General features: G+C 40.4%; 1 protein-coding gene across 1 annotated transcript in view; it reads right to left on the bottom strand.

The window, feature by feature from the left end:
• The window catches only part of GTF3C1 (general transcription factor IIIC subunit 1), a 395,149-nt gene that overhangs the window by 30,895 nt on the left and 343,902 nt on the right, over positions 1-20,352 (bottom strand). The window contains exons 30-33 of the mRNA XM_073633018.1: positions 17,604-17,776; positions 17,239-17,523; positions 14,631-14,884; positions 2,821-3,095 (exon numbers count right to left, since the gene is read on the bottom strand). Of these exons, the coding sequence (XP_073489119.1) occupies positions 2,821-3,095; positions 14,631-14,884; positions 17,239-17,523; positions 17,604-17,776 (987 nt within the window). The remainder of the gene's footprint in view (positions 1-2,820; positions 3,096-14,630; positions 14,885-17,238; positions 17,524-17,603; positions 17,777-20,352) is intronic.

The following is a 20,352-nucleotide window of genomic DNA, read 5'->3' as shown; positions in this document are numbered from 1 at the left end:
TCAATTTGTAATTATAACAATTTAGGGGGTTTATCATTTTCAGAGAAAAATTGCCCATACATAAAACAAAAACTGAATATATTAAATTTGTCCAAGCATTTCATATTCCTGATATGTGTCACCACCTACTTGTGTTAAAAGTATCTGTTCTCTTTGTATTGCTTCCTTTGTGATCCTGGTGATCTTGCCAGTCCCCCTGCTTTCCTATTTCAAACTGACCACACTGAGCATGGATGCACACCCATACCAGCATGGTCAGTTTTCTTCCTCGCATTCTACTTGGGAGCATAGCCTGCCTGTAATCTAATGGTCAGACAAGTGGTGCCCACCTGCACAGCTAATCACTCGGAAGATTAGTGTACTGATCAGTGATCATGACCCTGGGGAGATCAGTGTACTGCTGTTTTTCTGCCTCCTGCTGACAAGGCCCCCCTGCAGTCTCCACCCCCAGCTCTCTAAGTCCCTTATGCAGCTGAGAACAAAGTTTACTTAACCCCTTCCCGACGAGCCGCCTGTATGTCTGTTCACCTTTTGACCACTAGGGGGCGCACGCACGTGCCGTGATGCCGGAGTCGATGCGCATGCCCGTCGGTCGCGATGATCGCCGGTCACCCGCGATCACTTCACACAGAGACAGAACTGAGATCTGTCAATGTAAACAGACAGATCTCTGTTCTGCCAGGGGCGAGGAGAGCGATCTGTTGTTCATACTGAGTATGAACAACGAATCGCTCTTCTCCCCCAGGCAGTCCCATCTCCCCCCCCCCCAGTTAGAATCACTCCCTAGGTAACACAGTTAACCCCTTCTCTGCCTGTGACATTTACACAGTAATCAGTGCATTTTTATAGCACTGATTGCTGTATAGATGCCAATGGTCCTAAAAAGTGTCCGGTCTGTCTGGCATAATGTCGCAGTCCTGATAAAAAACAAAAAAACGCAGATCACTAGTGAAATTAAAAAAAAAAAAAAAAAAAAAAAAAAAGATGCCATAAATCTATGCCCTATTTTGTAGACACCATAACTTTTGCGCAAACCATTTAATATACGCTTATTGCGATTTTTATTACCAAAAATATGTAGAATACATATTGCTCTAAACTGAGGAAAAAACTGTATTTATTTTTTTTTAAATTGGGGATGTTTATTATAGCAAAAAGTACAAAATATTGTGTTTTTTCAAAATGGTTGGTCTTTTTTTGTTTATAGCCCAACAGATATAAAAACAAAGTCCATACAGCATAGGTGTTCTTGCACATAAACCAGCCCTATCTGATGGATAGCAGGAGGAATTCGAGCTGTGGATTCGCAGTGTGCGCTTCAACTGCGTTCCACCCCCGCACGCTGCGAATCCACAGCTCAAGTTCCTCCTGCTATCCATCAAGATAGGGCTGGTTTATATGCAAGAACACCTATGCTGTATGGACTTTGTTTTTATATCTGTTGTTTTTTACATTTTGTTTTTTTAAAAACAATTTTTAATAAACGGAACATTCTTTGGATACTACACTATGGGAGCCATTTTTTCTCTTCCATGAGGAGCATAGCTGTATATATCTGCCACTGCCTGGAAATCCAAGGGACGCCTGAGAGACTGCAGATGCTGGAACCATGGAATACTGGCCTAGATTGTGGAGCTATATGCATATTACCCCTGCAGGGGTTATAGGAGCTAGTGAGTGGGGACCTATGAGGGGGAGCACGCAAGTCACCTGTCGAGAGCTGCGAGCACAAAAGTCACCTGCATTAACCTGTTAAAGCACAAATAATTATTCACATTGGAACGGCTGTATACATGCATTTTTATTGCAACTGGTGCGATTTCTGTTTTTGTTGCAATTTTTTTTCATTTTTTTTTTAAAAACTTTTTTGCTATACCCGATTTAATATTTTTGGAGCACTTATATGTTTTATATCACCTGTTGGTGCCTGGACAATTTATACATACAGAGGTTTCACTTATGATTAATTCTGGACTTATGTTTTAGTATTTTGGATTTATACAAAGTTGGATTCACTATCGGGACACAGGTAGCGCCATTAACCCCATCTCTGTCAAATCTCTACAGTTAACCCCTTCCCTGCCAATGACATTTATACAGTAATCAATGGCTATTTTTAGCTCTGATCGCTGTATAAATGCCAATGGTCCCAAAATAGTGTCAAAATTGTCCGATCTGACCGCCACAATATCGCAGTCCTGATAGGAAAAAAAAAAAAAAAATCACAGATCGCCCCCATTACTATTAAAAAAATAATAATAATAAAAATGACAAATTTATCCCGTGTTTTGTAGACGCTATAAATTTTGAGCAAACTAATCAATATATGCTTTTTTTTTTAACCAAAAATATGTAGAAGAATATATACTGGCCTAAACTGAAGATTTTTTTTTTTTTTTGGGGATATGGATTATAGCAAAAACTTCAAAATAGTGTTTTTTTTCAAAATTTTCGCTTTTTTTTTTGCTTATAGCGCAAAAAATAGTAAAAAAAAAAAAAAAAAAAAAAAAAAAAAAAAACGCAGAGAGGATTAAATACCACCAAAAGAAAGTTCTATTTGTGGGGAAAAAAGGACAAATTTTGTTTGGGTACAACGTTGTATGACCACGCAATTGTCAGTTAAAGTGACGCAGTGCCGAATCACAAAAAATGGCCTGGTCGGGAAGGGGGCAAATCCTTCCGGGGCTGAAGTGGTTAACTACACACCAATCAGAAACACATAAAAAAGAATAGGGCATTCCAAATACATTCTAGTTCCATTTTTCTTAATTTCATTCTGTCAGGTGTGGACAGTAGAAAAGCTTTTAACTGATGACAAACCTGTAAATACTGCTGTAGAGATCTAGTCCGTTCATTTTCTACATCTTCATATTTCTGAAATCTTCTTCCGAAATCTGATATTTTCATGCCAAAGTGTAAAAAAGCTTCAACTGCTGACTGAATTTCCAAAACACAAGCCACATCTTTAGAGCTGTATCCAAGGGTATGTATGCAGTGATTTAGGAAAGTATCATCACTCCGGTCTTTTGTGTTGAAGAGTTCAGTAAAAAGAGATGGTAGTGAAGGCATGTCTACAGTAAAGTCACTGAAGGAACCTGTAAATAAATAAAAAAATCCTTTGTTTATGCAAATAAAAATGTGCAGTATATAAAATATTATTTTTGTACCAACTGTAAAATCTATTTCTTTAAGTCCACTGAGAAACACAGGAAGTCAAATTTTGGGGTTATACTGCCGCCTGCGAGGAGGATTGGACACTGGCAAAAAGTTCAGTTCTGTAGCAAAGCAATACTGAGCGTATGATGATAAACACAGAAGAGAGGGACCCGTTTTCCTAAATGGACTCCAAGAAAAGGATTTTTACGGTGAGCACAAGAATCCTATTCTCCATCTTGGTCCGAATTAAATTAGCGCATTGAAGTCCAAGATGGGGGAATGTCCCCCTTGGGTTGTGGAAAGGTGACCGTTTCGAGTATATCCCCTGAAACCATTCTGCCACAGGGAGTGAAGCAAAAATGCCTTGGTCCAAAAGGCCTGATCGGTGATCTGCTAGTGAGATTTGTAACCCTGGGACACCACCTCCCGCACCCAGACATCTGGAATGCAAGCTGATCAAGCATCTGCAAAGATCAACAGACATGCCTCCACTCTGGAAAATCTCTTGCCACCAGAAGCATCCTAGATTATATTATCAAAAGCCAGTTTGAAAAAGCACTGTCCCTTGAAGGCCAAGTGAATCAAATGCTTCTTGCAAAAGACCTCTGCAGGCCAGCACTTTTGGTAATATAGTTTATGTGTAGGTCACTTTGGCTAAAGTATTGGGACGCCTGCCTTTACAAGCACATGAACTTGGCATCCCAGTCTTAGTTCGTAGGGTTCAATATTGAGTTGGCCCACCCTTTGCAGCTATAACAGCTTCAAATCTTCTGGGAAGGCTGCCCACAAGGTTTAGGAGCGTGTCTATAGGAATGTTTGACCATACTTCCAAAAGCGCATTTGTGAGGTGGTCAGGCACTGATGTGGACGAGAAGGCCTGGCTCGCAGTCTCTGCTCTAATTCATCCCAAATGTGTTCTATCGGGTTGAGGTCAGGACTCTGTGCAGGCCAGTCAAGTTCCTCCACCCCAAACTCATTCATCCATGTCTTTATGGACCTTGCTTTGTGCACTGGTCCAAATCATTAGGTTGGGGGGGGGGGGGATTATGGTGTGGAGTTGTTTTTCAGGGGTTGGGGTTGGACCCTTCGTTCCAGTGAAGGGAACTTTTAAGGCGTCAGTATACCAAGACATTTTGGACAAATTCATGCTCCCAACTTTGTGGGAACAGTTTGGGGATGGCCCCTTCCCGTTCCAACATGACTGCGCATTTGTTCCCACACCCACAGCAAAAACGCACTGCTCTTTTGCGCAGACGGGTGGGCGAATTTCATTCATAGTGGCACCCTTATGCATTTGAAAATGCAGAAAAGCACCATGCAATTTCTGTGTGGCTACAATTTTAAAAAGGTGCAAGGAAAAAGGGGGGGTGGGTGGTTGTGGCTCAGGGGATCCTCTGGAATAGAAGGTTTTTTACCTTAATGCATAGAATGCATTAAGGCAAAAAACCTTCAGCCTTTACAACCAGTTTAATAAGAAATGGAGGAACTCTATACTATAGTTTTCAACTCTATCCTCCCAGTCCAGACTATAGGCTTTACCAAGTAATTATCCACCAATGCACTCAGCAACAGCAGAGCAAGATGCAGGAAGACCCATGCTGGAGCAAAAAGGGGAATCCAATTTCCGAAAGGAACCCACACCTGAGAGATGCACTCTCATAGCGCACACCATGTCTGCACATTGCAGGGAAATTTTCCTAGGATGCTTTAAAGAAGGACATAAGGTAGGAAGGCCAATAATTGGAAAGCAGAGACCACCTTGGGGAGAAAAGAAGTCTTAGGCCTCATAACAACATTGTCTCAGTACAAAACTAAGAATGGTATCTTACAGAATAAAATCAAGAAATGTAAAATAATGCATTTGGGTGGCAAAAATATGAATGCAATCTATACACTGGGGGAGAACCTCTGGGGGAATCTAGGATGGAAAAGAACCTGGGGTCCTAGTAGAGGATAGGCTCAGCAATGCCAAGCTGCTGCTAACAAAGCAAACAGAATATTAGTATGCATTAAAAAGGGGATTAATTCCTTGTCAAAAGAAGTTTATTGAGTATACAATGTTATAAAGATACATAAAGTAAGTTTACAAGGATCTATAAAGTAAGCTCATTGTTTTACAGTAGGGTTTATATAGGTAAATATCATGAAATTTCAAATATTAAACATTGGGTTCACGTAAACCTAAATTAAAGATATATATCATTTCCTTAGTTACTTTTGTAGGTATTTAAATGATTTATACCTACTATACATATTGTTTACAGGTAGAGTGTATATAGGTCAAATAAATTCTGATAATGAGCTTTAATCGTAAGGTGGAGAAAAGGAAAGAGAAAGAAGAAAAAGGGTAGAAAGGCAGAGGTATGGTCCACAAGGTTGTCCCGCTCGTCAGTTTATTATTCTTTTTAGTTCTCTTTGAAGCCTTAGAATGGGTGTCTCTGTAAGTCATTTAATCTGTTACCATGGCAACAGGACAGAGTCACTGAAGTTTGACAGGAACTGTTGTTTTATCCAAGGATGCCAAAGTTTTTCAAATTTTGGAATTTGATTTTGATTGATGGCTACCATCTTAGCATGGGACATTGTATTATTCATTCTGTGAATTGTTTCTGCTAGTACCAATGTAGGAGATTTCCATGCCTTGGCCACTGTTTGTTTTGCAGCCGTTATTAGTTGGATCATTAGTTTGAATTGAGAGAGTGTTAACCATTCCGGTTTTAGATTAAGTAAAGTTAAATATGGATCTGGTTGTATTATTTTTTAAAATATTTTAGATGCAATCACGAAGACTTCCTTCCAGAAGGTTTGGATTACTGGGCACGTCCACCATATGTGTTAATATGTGCCTATTTCTGGGCATCCTCGAAAACAAAGAGCTGAGGTATTAGGTGAATATTTTGCCACTCTAGCGGGTACAAGGTACCAGCGAGTTAGGACTTTATAATTTGTCTCCAGTGCTAAGATGTTGGGTGAAGATGACTTAGATGTGAGCCATATGTTAGACCAGTCCGTGTCTTCTAAAGTTCGTCCCAGGTCCTCCTCCCACCTCTGAACGTAAGAGGGTCTATTAAGATTTGCTACTCCATATAATTGATTATAAAGTGATGAAATTGTACCTTTAGCAAATGAATCTTTTGTACAGATTGATTCAAAAATGGATAATTGGGATAATGGTGTATCCCCCTTTAGGAATGGTGTATAGAAATTTTTGATTTGGAGATATCTAAATATCTCAGAGTTTGGTAGATCATATTTTTCTCTAAGCGATGGGAATGAAAGGAATGATTTAGATGCTATGAAGTCATTTAGTGTCTGAATGCCTGATGTTGTCCAAGCTTTAAAAGAATTTGGGTAGATCCATGCCGGATAAAAGGCCGGATTTCTGATAAAAGAAAGGAGAGGATTGTGTGGAGATATGTAACTGATATTTGGTTTTTAGTTTATCCCAGAGAGATAAGAAGTGTTTAGTTATGGGATTATGAATTTTAAAGCGGTCTTTAGGATCAAGCCATAATAAATTTGATATTAATAGAGGGTCATTTTCTGAAGCCTCTATAAATACCCATAATGGGATTTCCTGTTTTGCATGGTATTTGGACAGACTGGCCAAATGTGCTGCTCTGTAGTAGTTAGTAAAATTAGGGTATCCCAGGCCTCCTTTATTTTTGGGAAGATGTAGTGTGTGTATAGGTATACGTGGTTTAGAAGAGCCCCATATAAACGAAGTTGCTCTTTTTTGTACTATTCTCAAAAAATAGGAAGGAATTGGAATAGGGAGGACTCTGAATAGATAAAGCAATTTGGGTAGAATAGTCATTTTGATTGCATTAATCTTCCCCATCCAGGATAAAGGAAGTTGCGACCATTGTTTTATTAGATTTGTGATCTGTCTTAATACAGGAGGATAATTGGTTGAGAATAAGTCAGAATGAGATGCTGTTAAATGAATTCCAAGATATGGGATTGATTTTTCTGCCCATGTGAATGGGAGTGCAGCCCTAGCCGGGATCAATTCCATGTTTGTGAGTGAAATATTAAGCACTAGGCATTTCTTAGGATTAATCATAAGGCTGGATAGGGCTGCAAATCCATCAAGAGCTGGTATTAAGTTAGGACCAGAGACCTGTGGTGATGATAGAAAAAGTAATATATCATCTGCAAATATACATAATTTGTGTGTAATACCTCCTACTTCAATGCCAGTTATAGTTTGGTTTGTTCTGATGTATTGGGCCATGGGTTCGAGTATAAGGGCAAATAATAAGGGAGATAATGGGCAACCCTGTCGGGTACCTCTTTCGATATTAAAGGCTTCAGATTTGTATCCAGCATATTTTATATAGGCTTTGGGTTTATTATATAATGCTTTGATCCATGTTAAAAAGTGGGGTCCAAAACCCCATTTTTGTAATGAATATTGCATATATTGCCAGGATACTGTGTCAAATGCCCTCTTAATATCGAGAGATAGAAAACATAAAGGGATTTTCCGTTTTTTAGCAATATGTGCCAATAACACTGCCCTGCGTATATTATCGCCTGCCTGTCTATTTGGCATGAAGCCTACTTGATCTCTATGTATTAATTTTCCTATAATGCTATTGAGGCGTTTTGCTATTATTTTTGCTAATAATTTAATATCGAGGTTTAACAGAGAGATAGGCCGATAATTCACACAGGAAGTATCATCAGAAAGGGGTTTTGGGATCATACAAACAATTGCCATTAGTGTTTCTTGCCGAAAAGAATGTCCATCTAGAAGTTTGTTAAAAGTTTTAGTGAGAATGGGAGAGAGTATTTCTGAGAATGTTTTATAGTATAAAGCCGAGTAGCCGTCTGGGCCTGGTCTTTTGTTAAGTTTTAGGTCTTTTATGGCGTTAGCAACTTCATCTATATTTATAGGCTCATCCAAACTGCTTTTTTGATTCTGAGATAACTCAGGTAAGGTTATTTTTGAGAAGAAGGATTCAGCCTCTGTAGGATTAAATTCATTGTTTGTCTTGTATAAAGTTGCGAGATGTGAGTGAAATTTATGGACTATTTTAACTGGATTACAAGTGTAAACATTTTTTGATAATTTCAAACGTATTGGTTTGAAAGATTTGTTAGTTGAATTTAATGCCCGAGCCAAATATGTACCTGGTTTGTTTGTATTCATGTAGAAATTGTGTTTGGAGCGTTTGAGGGATTTATCAACTGACTCAGTGAGAAATAGATCGTATTCCAATCTAGATTTTTCCAGATGAGATTTTGTACTCTGAGATGGATTATCTTGAAATGATATGTAGGCTGCATTAAAATTGAGTTCTAGTTTTTTTGCTAGATTTTTGCGTTCCCGTTTAAATAGTGCCATTTGTCTTTGTATTGTACCACGCAAGACAGGCTTATGAGCTTCCCACAGTGTTATTGGGGAGATGTCTGTTGTATTATTAATTGATATGTATTCCTTTAAAGCTTGTTCAATGGCCATCTGATGTAGTGGGTGTTTGAGCATTATGTCCGGTAAGTACCACGTTGGGTCATGCGCTTTTGGTATGGCTGAGGCTATAGTAGTGTATACTGCATTATGGTCAGACCACGGAATCGGAATTATATCTGATGCAATAATTTCTGGTATCATTCCTATTGTTAGAAAAATATGATCTATTCTGGTGAAGGTTTGATGAGGGTGCGAGAAATAAGTGAATTTCTTTTTCATTGGGTTACTTTCTCTCCATGAATCTACCAGATTGTATTTGGAAAGAAGTTGAGAAAAAGGTAATCTAGAGGTTATTTTGGATGGTGTAAAAGGTGATTTATCTAGAAATGGGAGGAGGACCTGGTTCGAATCCCCACACATTATCACTGTTCCTATTTTGTGTGTATTAATCACTTGTAATATATGTGAGAGGAATGGTGTAGGTTGTTTGTTAGGAGCGTAGTAGGAAATCACCGTGATTGCTGTATCCATTATATAACCCATGAGTATCAGGTATCTACCTTCTGGGTCTTTAATTTCTGATGATAAGGTGAATGGTGTGGATCGGTGAAATGCAATTAGAGTTCCCCTTTGCTTGGTACAGGCAGAAGCCGTGTAAATTTGTTGATAAAAAGGAGAAATATATTTTGGAGTAGAATCTTTGGTGAAGTGTGTTTCTTGGAGGCATACTATGTGAGCCTTCTTGTTATGGAAAGTACGGAAGGCTTTGGTCCTTTTTTGAGGGACATTTATTCCCTGAACATTCAGGGAAAGTATATTCAGTGGTGCCATGGCAATAGATCAAATAGTTTTGACTTACTTTTTGTTATGCAGAGCTGACTACGCAGATCAACCTGTGTGGACTGAAGAGATGAATAGATAGAAAAGAAACCAGTGAATTCTGGAGTAAAGAGTAAACAAAAAACATATGAGATTAGATGATACATTGTATAAATTATTTTTTGCAAGTAATCACAATTTACCCGTGAAAGAGAATAAATATCTCTCTCAGGGGAATAAGTGCCTTCGTCACACTCCCACATAATATGGTTGGGAGAATGAGGAGGGCTAATGGGGGTACACGGATCTTCCGCTTACAGGAGAGAAGTGCTATGTCAAAAGACATCAAAATGATGTTTCATTAATTGGAGTGCAGAATATAGTTTTTGTTGAAATTATTTATTCCAGGGTGGTTGTATATGGTTAGTCTTGCCCTAGGCTAAATAATTCAGTTAGAAAGGTACTGTTAATAACTTTGGTATTGATGAAGATAGTTTGAATTATTTTGGGATTTTAACCCTTTTAGAGTAAACAATTACATATTTTATTCATATGTAACTGTTTAGATATGTTAACTCATAAAATTGAGGTTGTATTGCTTCAGATTAGAATAAACAAAAACATAATTCTAGGAACTAGTTAGGTAATAATATATTTGTTTTAAGAAAAGAAAGAAAAAGCTTTCATTACTTCTGGATTATTGAACATATTTGTCCTAAAAAGTAATAAATCTATTATTATTACCTGATAATATATAACTGAACAAGAATTTCCTTATTTCACTTATATATTCTAAGGCTATATGAATCAGAAGTAATAAGAAATATAACTGGAATGTAACATGATCCCACACAGTGTGTGACTATCAGAATGCAGTTACATTCAGTTATAAATACAGGTTTTTTATAGAGAACCATCTCTTAGTATAATAAATGAAGAGATATCAGGAATTAGGATGTCAGTCCATTGAATCTTCTTGGTCCATGGATGATGTGGCATAACGGCCTCTTTTGTGAGAATGATGATTCCCATTTTGTTCTGAAATTTTCTGGGTGCTGCCTGAAGGTGAAGATGATGCCATTCTTCTGCGTGTGGGAGAGTTGCTGCTTGTGGGTTCTGTCAGATTTAATTTTAAAAGGGTTTGTTGTAGTTCATCTGCTGATCTGCTTCTGTAAATTGTACCTTGGTAGTTAAATCTGACTGAAAAGGGGAAGCCCCATTGATACATAATGTTGTGGCGTTGCAGTTCCATTAGTTGGGGTTTCATGGATCGTCTTTTAGTAATAGTAAGTTGGGATAGGTCAGCAAAAATGTGATAATTGTGTCCATGAAAATTAAGTTCCTTTTTTTCTCTTGCAGCAATTAGTATTTGTTCTTTCGTTCTGTAATAATGAAATTTTGTGATTATATCACGTGGGGGTCCATCTTTCTTTTTGGCTGTGAGGGCTCTGTGTACTCTGTCCAGTTCTAAACGTTCAATAGGGATATCTGGCTTTAGTTCTTGTAATAGAGCAGTAATAGTAGATTGCAGGTCTGTCACAGTTTCAGGTATTCCCCTTATGCGCAAGTTTGAACGTCTGGCTCTATTTTCGTAATCTTCGAGCTTAGTTTGAAGTATTAAATTTTCTTTTTTTAATTGTTCCAATTCTGTTATATTTTCTTGGGTTGTAATTTCAATTTCATCCATTTTTATTTCTAGGGCTGCGGTGCGGTTTCCCAGCTCTCTTATTTCTTTGGTTAGGCTTTTTGTTATTTGGTCTGAGGTTTGTTTTAAAGCCTTATGAAGCATCTTTTCAAATTGTAATAATATTACTGGGGATACTGAGGAGGCTTGTGGAGAAGTTTGTGAGAGGATTTGTTCTGTATCTGACTCAAATGGAGAGTCTTGCTGTGACATTTTCTGTCTGTGAGAGCGCCCTGATGCTGTATCTTGTGAGGTGACTGGAGCTGCTTCAGCTGCAGTGAGTGCCTGTGATCTCTTTGTGAGGTGATTTTTATTTCTGCCACGGTTTCCTCCCAGTACCATATTTCCTGCCCAAACTTTCACAGTTTGTTCCCAGGGGCAAAAAGGTTCAAATGGATACCTTTTGAGTCTGCAGGCTCCGCTTTGTCCTCCTCTTCTCTCCTCAGCGGTGTGGAGCTCTAACAATGCATGTCGGCTCCGCCTCCTGCCCCCTCAAGGGGATTAATTCCAGAGATAAAACGATAATTCTCCTGCTTTACAAGACTCTGGTCCAGCCGCACCTAGAGTATGCTGTCCAGTTCTGGGCACCAGTCCTCAGGAAGGATGTGCTGGAAATGCAGCGAGTACAAAGAAGGGCAACAAAGCTAATAAAGGGTTTGGAGGATATTAGTTATAAGGAAAGGTTGCGAGCACTGAACTTATTCTCTCTGGAGAAGAGAGGCTTGAGAGGGGATATGATTTCAACATACAAATACCATACTGGTGACCCCACAATAGGGATAAAACTTTTTCGCAGAAGGGAGTTTAACAAGACTCGTGGCCACTCATTAAAATTAGAAGAAAAGGGGTTAACCTTAAACTACATAGAGGGCTCTTTGCTGTAAGAGCGGCAAGGATGTGGAATTTCCTTCCACAGGCGGTGGTTTCAGTGGGGGGGCATTGATAGTTTAAGAAACTATTAGATAAGCACCTGAACGACCGCAACATACAGGGATATATAATGTAATACTGACATATATAATTACACACATACGTTGGACTTGATGGACTTGTGTCTTTTCAACCTCACCTACTATGTAACTATGTCAAAAATTCACAGACATATGTGATAGCAACAAGAAAAGCCACCTTATGGATCCCATCACAAAAGGAAAATCGCCCTAAAAGTTTCCAATAGGTTCTAATGGCGGCTCCTGCAGAGCCGAGAGAACCAGGCTGAAGTCCCAAGGGGACACGGGGTAGGAGGAGGGATTCCCCGAACGGCCAAAAACAAAACAAGGTCGGCGCTCTGGTACCAAACGTAGGCTACTAGCAACAACAAGGATTGATACATAAATCTTGATGGTATGTATAAATATTTGCATTGCCATCAAAATAAATGTGTATGAATAAATAAGTAACTAAATCAATCTTTAAGTGTAATTAATCCAAATAAACTGAAAGTAAAAAAAAAAACAAAAACATGATAATCGCAATACATGAAGGCTACTGTATTACAACCGATATTGTCACAGAACACATATAAAGTATCAAACAAGTTCATGATGAGAAAAGTCTATTAGAGACCAAAATCATGGATATGGATAGAGAAGCTTGAAAGGTTTTCCACCATCCAATCTGCATCAAATCTGCCAGTGCATGGGCTTTCAGCGAACACCCAGTGAATTGCACTCGCATCAGAAATATAAGCTATAACAAGTGCAAACACAGCCCGCTCAATCAAGGCACAAATGACTTTGTTAACCAAAATATATGAGTGCAACTATACTCTAACCAAAAGTGTCACACGCCACATACAAAAACAAGTTCATGGTGAGAAAAGCCCAAAACCAAGTGTTCAGGATAGAAAAACATGTCTTCCACCTTCCAATCCACCAGTGTGTAGACTTTCACCGAATACCCAGTGAAATGCACACTCACCAGAAATAGTTGCCACAACAAGTGTAGCAAACATAGCCTGATCAGTTGAGGCAAAAATTCTCCCTCTGTGTAGCTGCAGCCTTCCAATGGATGCCTTGTCTCTGTCCTCACCTCTCCATGCAATAGAATACCTGGGTGGGCTGTAGCGATAAAGCTCACAAATAGAGCCAACAGAGCATGGCCATAGTGTAGTAGTTTAAGAATCTTAGAAACATACGTAAACCAAACCCAAATAGGGTAAAATGAATAAAACAGTGTGTAAAGTCCCTGCAATCCTTATTAGAAAACGGGCACTCTGGGATGTAAACAGCTAGAGGGATTCTGCCCTTGACGATGGGTGTAACCCCCCACCCCCGGTAGGGGTCTTCAGGGACAAGGCTCTGCACCAGGTAGATTATGGCCCTGGACCCGTAAAGCACCTAGCAGCTATCTTACGCATTACACTGCATGCCATGGGGAGCGACGTTCATGGCAGAATCCAGTGCATGGCAGCAACATTACAGGCCAGCCACATGTCTTCTCACCAGTGGGATCCAAGTACAGTCCCCCAAGGCATTGGCTGAAGAGACACATGATCAAGAAGCTGCATTAAAAGCTGCAGTGGCTATGGTGCAGCTGATATTTTGAATCAGCTTGGAATAAACCTCCAGACAGGGAAAAAAAAAAAAACAATATAAGCAGATCCTGGTAGAAGACAAAAAAAAAAAAAAGGGGGAGGTCCATCAACTAAGAAGTAGCAAAAAACTGAGGCTAGCTGGGAATAGGAGGGGTTATATGGGGGATGTTCCAGCAGCTTTTTATACAACTTATATGTAATCATTTAAATAAGTCTGTCTTTTACTGTACCATCAGCAAAAGCAATTTAGGCATAACCAGCATTTTGTGGTAATGGCTGTTTATGTGTCAGGAACATACAGTAGAGCCAGAGCACCTGCTGGTGGCATTGTAGCTTTACCACTACATGGCTGCTGGGAGTCTGTTTAGTCCAATCCTGTTGTATGTTCTTTGCATCAGTTTTGTGCTAGTGTGCTCATTCTGATCTGATCTGCACCTTTGGTACCTGCCTTGACCTGCTATTCCCTTTACCGTTCTACACTCTATGCTTTGCCCTACTTTACCTTACCTGTTCCCTTGAGATTATTTGTACATAGTTACTTAGCTTGTATGTTTGTTGTAGTTATTCATTGCTCAACTTGCACACGTTACACTATTTGGTTACTGGTTTGCTTTATGTGTTATATTTTGTACATTTAATGATAAAATTATGTTGTTTTAAACAGTGTTGTCTTCCCGGTGTGTAGAGCTTGCCATACAAGACACTGCTAGATTTGGAGAATTGTCGGCAGAACAATGACTCCATCCAATCAGATGCAGTCATGGTTCAGATATTGAGCAACCATGGGTGTAGCCAGATGCTGAATACAATAGCTGCAGGGGAGATTCCTTCATCCATGCTGGTTAATGGACTAAACGAGAAAAATCTATGACTGTATGGGCTAGCTTAGCTCACATATTTGGTACCTGCAGATTTCACATAACCTCTTACGTTTCTTTTGTATGGTATGGACAAATTTATACAGGCCGCCACCAGTAATTATATCAAAGATTAGTTACTCTCAGAGGTAAACTTACCCCAATCTTTCAACCGTCCACTCAGTGGCGCATTTCTTAGCTTCACATGTACTTGGCAAGAGTTAACAACAACATTATCATTTGGGTTTAGATTCCTTGTACTGACAATCCCTGGAGCACAGTAACCCCTCATTAACAGATAGTTGGTATGAGATGCCTGACGAGCTTTAACTTCTATTTTCCGTTTATGTGACACATTTTCATCCACTTCTTCGTCATCAAAATCCTCATCATCAAGACCATCTCTTCCAAGGCTGCAGGTCAGACCAAAAAGAATTGTGACAAAAAGTACAGGGGAAGGATGAATATATGATTGTAAACCCTAAACCTGAGGCCTACACCAGAGCCGTATTATTTGCAGTGGCACAATACTTAATTTTATAAGCAACTAGTACTGCAGGGGAAACCTGAAATAATAGTCCTCAAATCCAGGTAAACCTAGATATGCAGTTTCAGAAATAGCTCTCACACATTAAACAATACACACACACCTTCCTCACCATTTACTGATAGAAGTGGAAGTGGAACTTCAGGCACAAAAACATATTTTTAAATATATCCCTGAACAGACAGGAATAAAATGCCTTTGCAAAGCCAGGAACTGCCTTGTAAATGTGTTGGTGACATTACTTTCTTGTACACAGCCTGGGTTGAGAGCAGAGCTGTGGGTGGGACCCAGCAGGTTCTCCTACTAAAGGCTAGCCTGCATAAATATAATGGAGGGGGTGGATACAAGACCAGTCACCCTGAACAAGCAGGGAGTAGTTATGACTGGTCTTTTTTACAAGGAATTCCTGCACAGAGGCAAAGTGTAGGAGTTGCCTTCAGCAGGATTACTGCACAGGTCTGGAAGGAGAAAGAGGGGATGGGAAGGAAGAGGGGATGGGAAGGAGGGGGCGGTGGGGAGGGTCCCCGTCAAACAGTCTTTTCTGCAGTTCAGCCCACAGACGCAAAGCAATTATTTATCAAAAGCAATGGCAGTTCAGTGCCAGGAAGAAGATTTTCAGCATGCACGACGTGAGACATAATTACAGGTGCGTTATATCACTAAAGCCGTAGAGAAAAAAATGCTAGCTAAAGTTCAGCTTCAATGAATAAGTAATAAAACGTAGATACAGTGTGGAGTAAAACTGTGGTGCATGTCTAATGTATTTAAGATACTTAGACGTTATAGAACTATAGGGTTCTATGCACACCTTTGCATCCTAATTGTGTATATTAGATGTGCATTTTTTTCTCTTCAATTAATAAATTGCATTATAATTAATAATTGCATTTATTTTTTCATTTTAATCTAATGCTGCAAAGGGCTAATATGCCTTCTATATGAAAAGTATACAGAGGCGGTAACAATCCTGGGGTGACACTGCTACTTCTCCATAAACATGGTTTGGCGAGTGAGCATTGTCATCATAGGACAAGAGGGAAAAAAAAAAAAAGAAAAAGCAGTCACCACATCTATGGACTTGTAAGCTGTAATATATTACATTTGTGTTGTGGGTTTAAATACACTTTTAGTTGCAGTAACGGACACAGATTTTTTACAGGTAATTTAAAGTGGTTGTAAAGGCTGCATTCACTGCATTAAGGTAAATGTGTAAATGTGTGTAGCTCCCCCCCAGCCTCCCCCTTATTCTTACCTGAGCCCGATCTTGATCCAGCGATGTGCACAAAAGAAGCTGCTCTCTCCCTCCTCACTGGCTCAGACAGCAGTGGGAGCTATTGGCTCTGTGCTGTCCAGACTGCATTAAAAACAGGCATGACCCAGTGATGAACATGCCTGCATGGGCTCAGAAATACTTCCAAAAATCACTGTCTGTGAACACAACACAGTTCACCATGATATCTAAAAATGCAAGGTAAAGTTCTATCATGCAAATAAGCTATATCAGAGTGATTCAGAATCGCCACCATCTTCTCTGAGCCAAAGCTCATTTAAAATGGTCTCTTGAAATGTGTAATACTGTTCTGTGGTTTAGACGAATCAAAAAATCTGACATTCTTTATAGCAACCATTGGCGCCGTGTCCTCCGCACTGAAGAGGAGACCAACCTGTCTTGTTATCAGTGCTCATTTGAGCGCTGATGGTACAGGGGGGGGGGGGGGGTATTAATGTGTCTGGAATGGACAGATTACACATCTGAAGGCACCATCAAAGCTAAAAACAAAAAAAGAAATATCCAGGTTTTAGAACAGCATATGTTCAGACAAGAATGGGACAACATTCCTATCCCAAAACTTATGCAACTGGTTCCCAGACATTAACACATTGTTAGGAGAGGACACTGGACCATGGAAAACATGTCCTATCCCAACTGTTGGAATTGGGGCTGGCAGCTTTTTTGTTGCCCTGTCCTGACTTTGAGACATGTTACTGTCATCGAGTATAAACACTGACATGTTTTTGATTATGAATAAAAATTGGGATTTTGTGATTTGCAAATCATTGCATTCATTGCTAAATAGCTTTTACACAGCGTCCCAACTGTCTCAGAATTGGGGATATATATAATATATATATATATATATATATATACACACACACACACACACACACACACACACACACATTTATTCTTTTTCCTGTTTTAAGCCTGAAATCACTCACCTCTTTATAACTTCATTATCAACCAGGGTACTGTCAACAACTACGATTTGGTCTGGAATTTTCACATTCACAGACATAAATCCCAGCATCAGGAGGGAGAGAATGGTTGCACACTGGCCACCTTGCCCATCCAGAGGATATAGCAACATGTCTGTAGAATTTTCATTAGTCTGATCCCCAAATGAAAACACATCAGGTTCATCAGTATTTCCATATGTCTTCAGCTTTTCCAAAAACTCAAATGATTCTGTACATATTGTTGATGGAAATCGCCAGATAAAAAGCCTACAGAAACAAAAGTCATGTACATCAAACAATGCCCAAATTAATCAGTAGTATCTATGTATGGGGTGTGGCCATTTTACCTGTAGTAAGTCTGTGATAGCTGAAAAGACATTGGCAAAAATGGCAGAGCACGGTTCTTCTTCGGCCCTAACAGGTGGTTTACTCGACGCCGATTTACCAGTCTTTTCTTTTGGAATTCCAAGAAAGCCTTCACAAGAATGTCATCATGATACTGTCTATACATACGATATGTCTACAAAAATACCAAAAGCACAAAATGAAATCACATACAGAATGTAAAAGGCAGCCCTCGGCATACATAACAATTTTAATACAGATTGTTTTAAATATATATTAGAAAAAAAATGAATGACAATGAAATTAGCAGCAGCAGTAGAAAGCAACTCTTAAATTAGGACAGAAATGAATATAGACACTTTCCAAGTTTCGATCAGAACTGCACTGAACTCTTTTTCTGATACAAATAAAAACCAAATTATCTCTAAGAGCCCTTTCACACTGGGGCGGCGTCGGCGGTAAAACGCCGCTATTATTAGAGGCGTTTTACCGTCGGTATGCGGCCGCTAGCGGGGCGGTTTTACCCCCCGCTAGCGGCCGAGAAAGGGTTAAATACCACCGCAAAGCGCCTCTACAGAGGCGCTTTGCCGGCGGTATAGCCGCGCCGTCCCATTGATTTCAATGGGCAGGAGCGGTAAAGGAGCGGTATTACACACCGCTCCTTCACCGCTCCGAAGATGCTGCTGGCAGGACTTTTTTTTACCGTCCTGCCAGCGCATCGCTCCAGTGTGAAAGCCCTCGGGGCTTTCACACTGGAATGCAAGCAGCGGCACCTTCGGGTCGGTTTGCAGGCGCTATTATTAGCGCAATAGCGCCTGCAAACCGCCCCAGTGTGAAAGGGATCTTACTATTACACTTGTTTCCAGTGGCGGCCCGTCTATAGAGAGGCTCTAATAGGCTTCAAAAAAAAAGGTTGGGCTCTGGGCACAGAGCATTTCGGCCGAAGCCCACCCAGTGGTGTGACTCTTACGAATGAATATTCGTTACTTTCACACTAAATCTCCTCCCCTCCAATCAGAAAGTGGGTCTGAAGCCCGTTTCCCGTTGGCCAAAATGTCAGGCGATCCTATTGGACGCCTAGCGCCAGGTGGAGCAGAGAGGAGACGTACGGCGGAAGCTGCTCCAGGAAAGGACACTGGAGCCGCTTTCCCCAACCCCGCCACACTTAAGTACACAGGACCGGGGCGACCGCGCTGGAAGATGGCCGCAGTCTGAATCATCTCCGCTTCTCAGCTGCCCAGCGCACTCCATAAGGACCCGACTGCGGCTCTCACAACACCCTCAGACCTCGCCACATGTCCCGGCGGCATCGAGACACCTGCCCGCCTCACGCTGGAGGACACCGGAGCCCGCCAACGTGATGGGGTAAGGACCGACCCACAGACAGTGGGTGGGGGGGGTTTGCTGGGGGCGTTAGTCACGCCGCTGGTCACCCGGGTGGGGCGGCAGTTGTGCTAGTGCCGCTCCGCCGGCAGTCTGGGGGGGGCGGGGGATGGGGGGGTATTTGTTTGCTGCCTGCCGCCCCCCCCAAAAAAACCCACCAGCCACCACTGCTTGTCTCTGAACTAAGAGGCAATTCCTCATCTTACAAAACCTTACAATCGTTACTACTGCCTTAAGACAACAATGTAGTAATGTACCCCTCCTGAAATGTTCTCTTCATAAAACACAAACCCTGCAGCATAGTTCAGCACATTTTACCCTTCCTAAGATAAACCTCTTCGGTTGTCAGTTCAACAGGCTGAACGGTTTTTAGCTGCCCCATGCCCTGTAAGCAGAAAACTATTTAAACAGCATGTATACTTCTGCCTCCTGTAAATCTTAAGAAACATCCAAATCACTTTGAGAATTGTGTTAAAATTTGTCTTCATTTAATTTTTTACCATCTGACCAAACCAACCCTATATAATTTATTAGTCTCCTCTGTTGTTCAGTCTCAGGCAGGGTCTGAGCATAGAAAAAGCTACTGTTAAGACTCTTTAAAGATCACCATACATGTTACAACTTAATTGTACAATCTCCTTTAGATCTACCTTAAAGTTGAGGTAAACCGATTCATGAAATTTGACCTAGGCACATACTGTACATCTGTAGTGTTTTCTTATCTCTCTCCAAAGCACGAAGTCCCATGTCTATTTGCTGTTTCATTCCTTTGATATCAGCATGTTCTCCGAGTCGGGAGATCAAAGCAGGTGAAAATGGGTGAGGGAGGTTCCTATAAATAGATTAGCAGAGAGCTTGTCTTGTCACAGCACAGCTCTGCAAGTCTCTGCCTATGTGGAGGGGGGTGTGTACCTTTCCTCCAATCAGCTTCTCCCAGTGTAAGCAAAGAATACACTCCTACAGCTCAATGAGGAAGTGAAAATTCTAACCTGATGTAAGAATTCTAAAGAATATAGAAAGGGAAAGACAGCAGATATGCATGTAAAACTTATGAAGGGAGATTTGTTTAATCTGTGTATCATCTGAGCCTGTTCACCTCACTGGGTATTTGTGAGGGTTTACATCCACTTTAATACAAAGGCCTGCCTAATTAAATATAGATTGATTGTATAGATTAGGCGGATCCTCATTTTATGTAGTTTTGGTAAATCTTAGGTTGATTGTACAGAGATTGAATTGTCAGATTGTAATGTGTATGGTGAGCCCAACAGGCTACGCCAGAGGTCTCAAACTGGTGGCCCTCCAGCTGTTGCAAAACTACAAGTCCCATCATGCCCAGTTTGAGACCCCTGGGCTACGCTATCCAGC

The sequence above is a fragment of the Aquarana catesbeiana genome, linkage group LG06, assembly GCF_042186555.1.
Source record: "Aquarana catesbeiana isolate 2022-GZ linkage group LG06, ASM4218655v1, whole genome shotgun sequence".
Lineage (NCBI taxonomy): Eukaryota > Metazoa > Chordata > Amphibia > Anura > Ranidae > Aquarana > Aquarana catesbeiana.
This window is presented reverse-complemented; position numbering and strand designations above follow the sequence as displayed.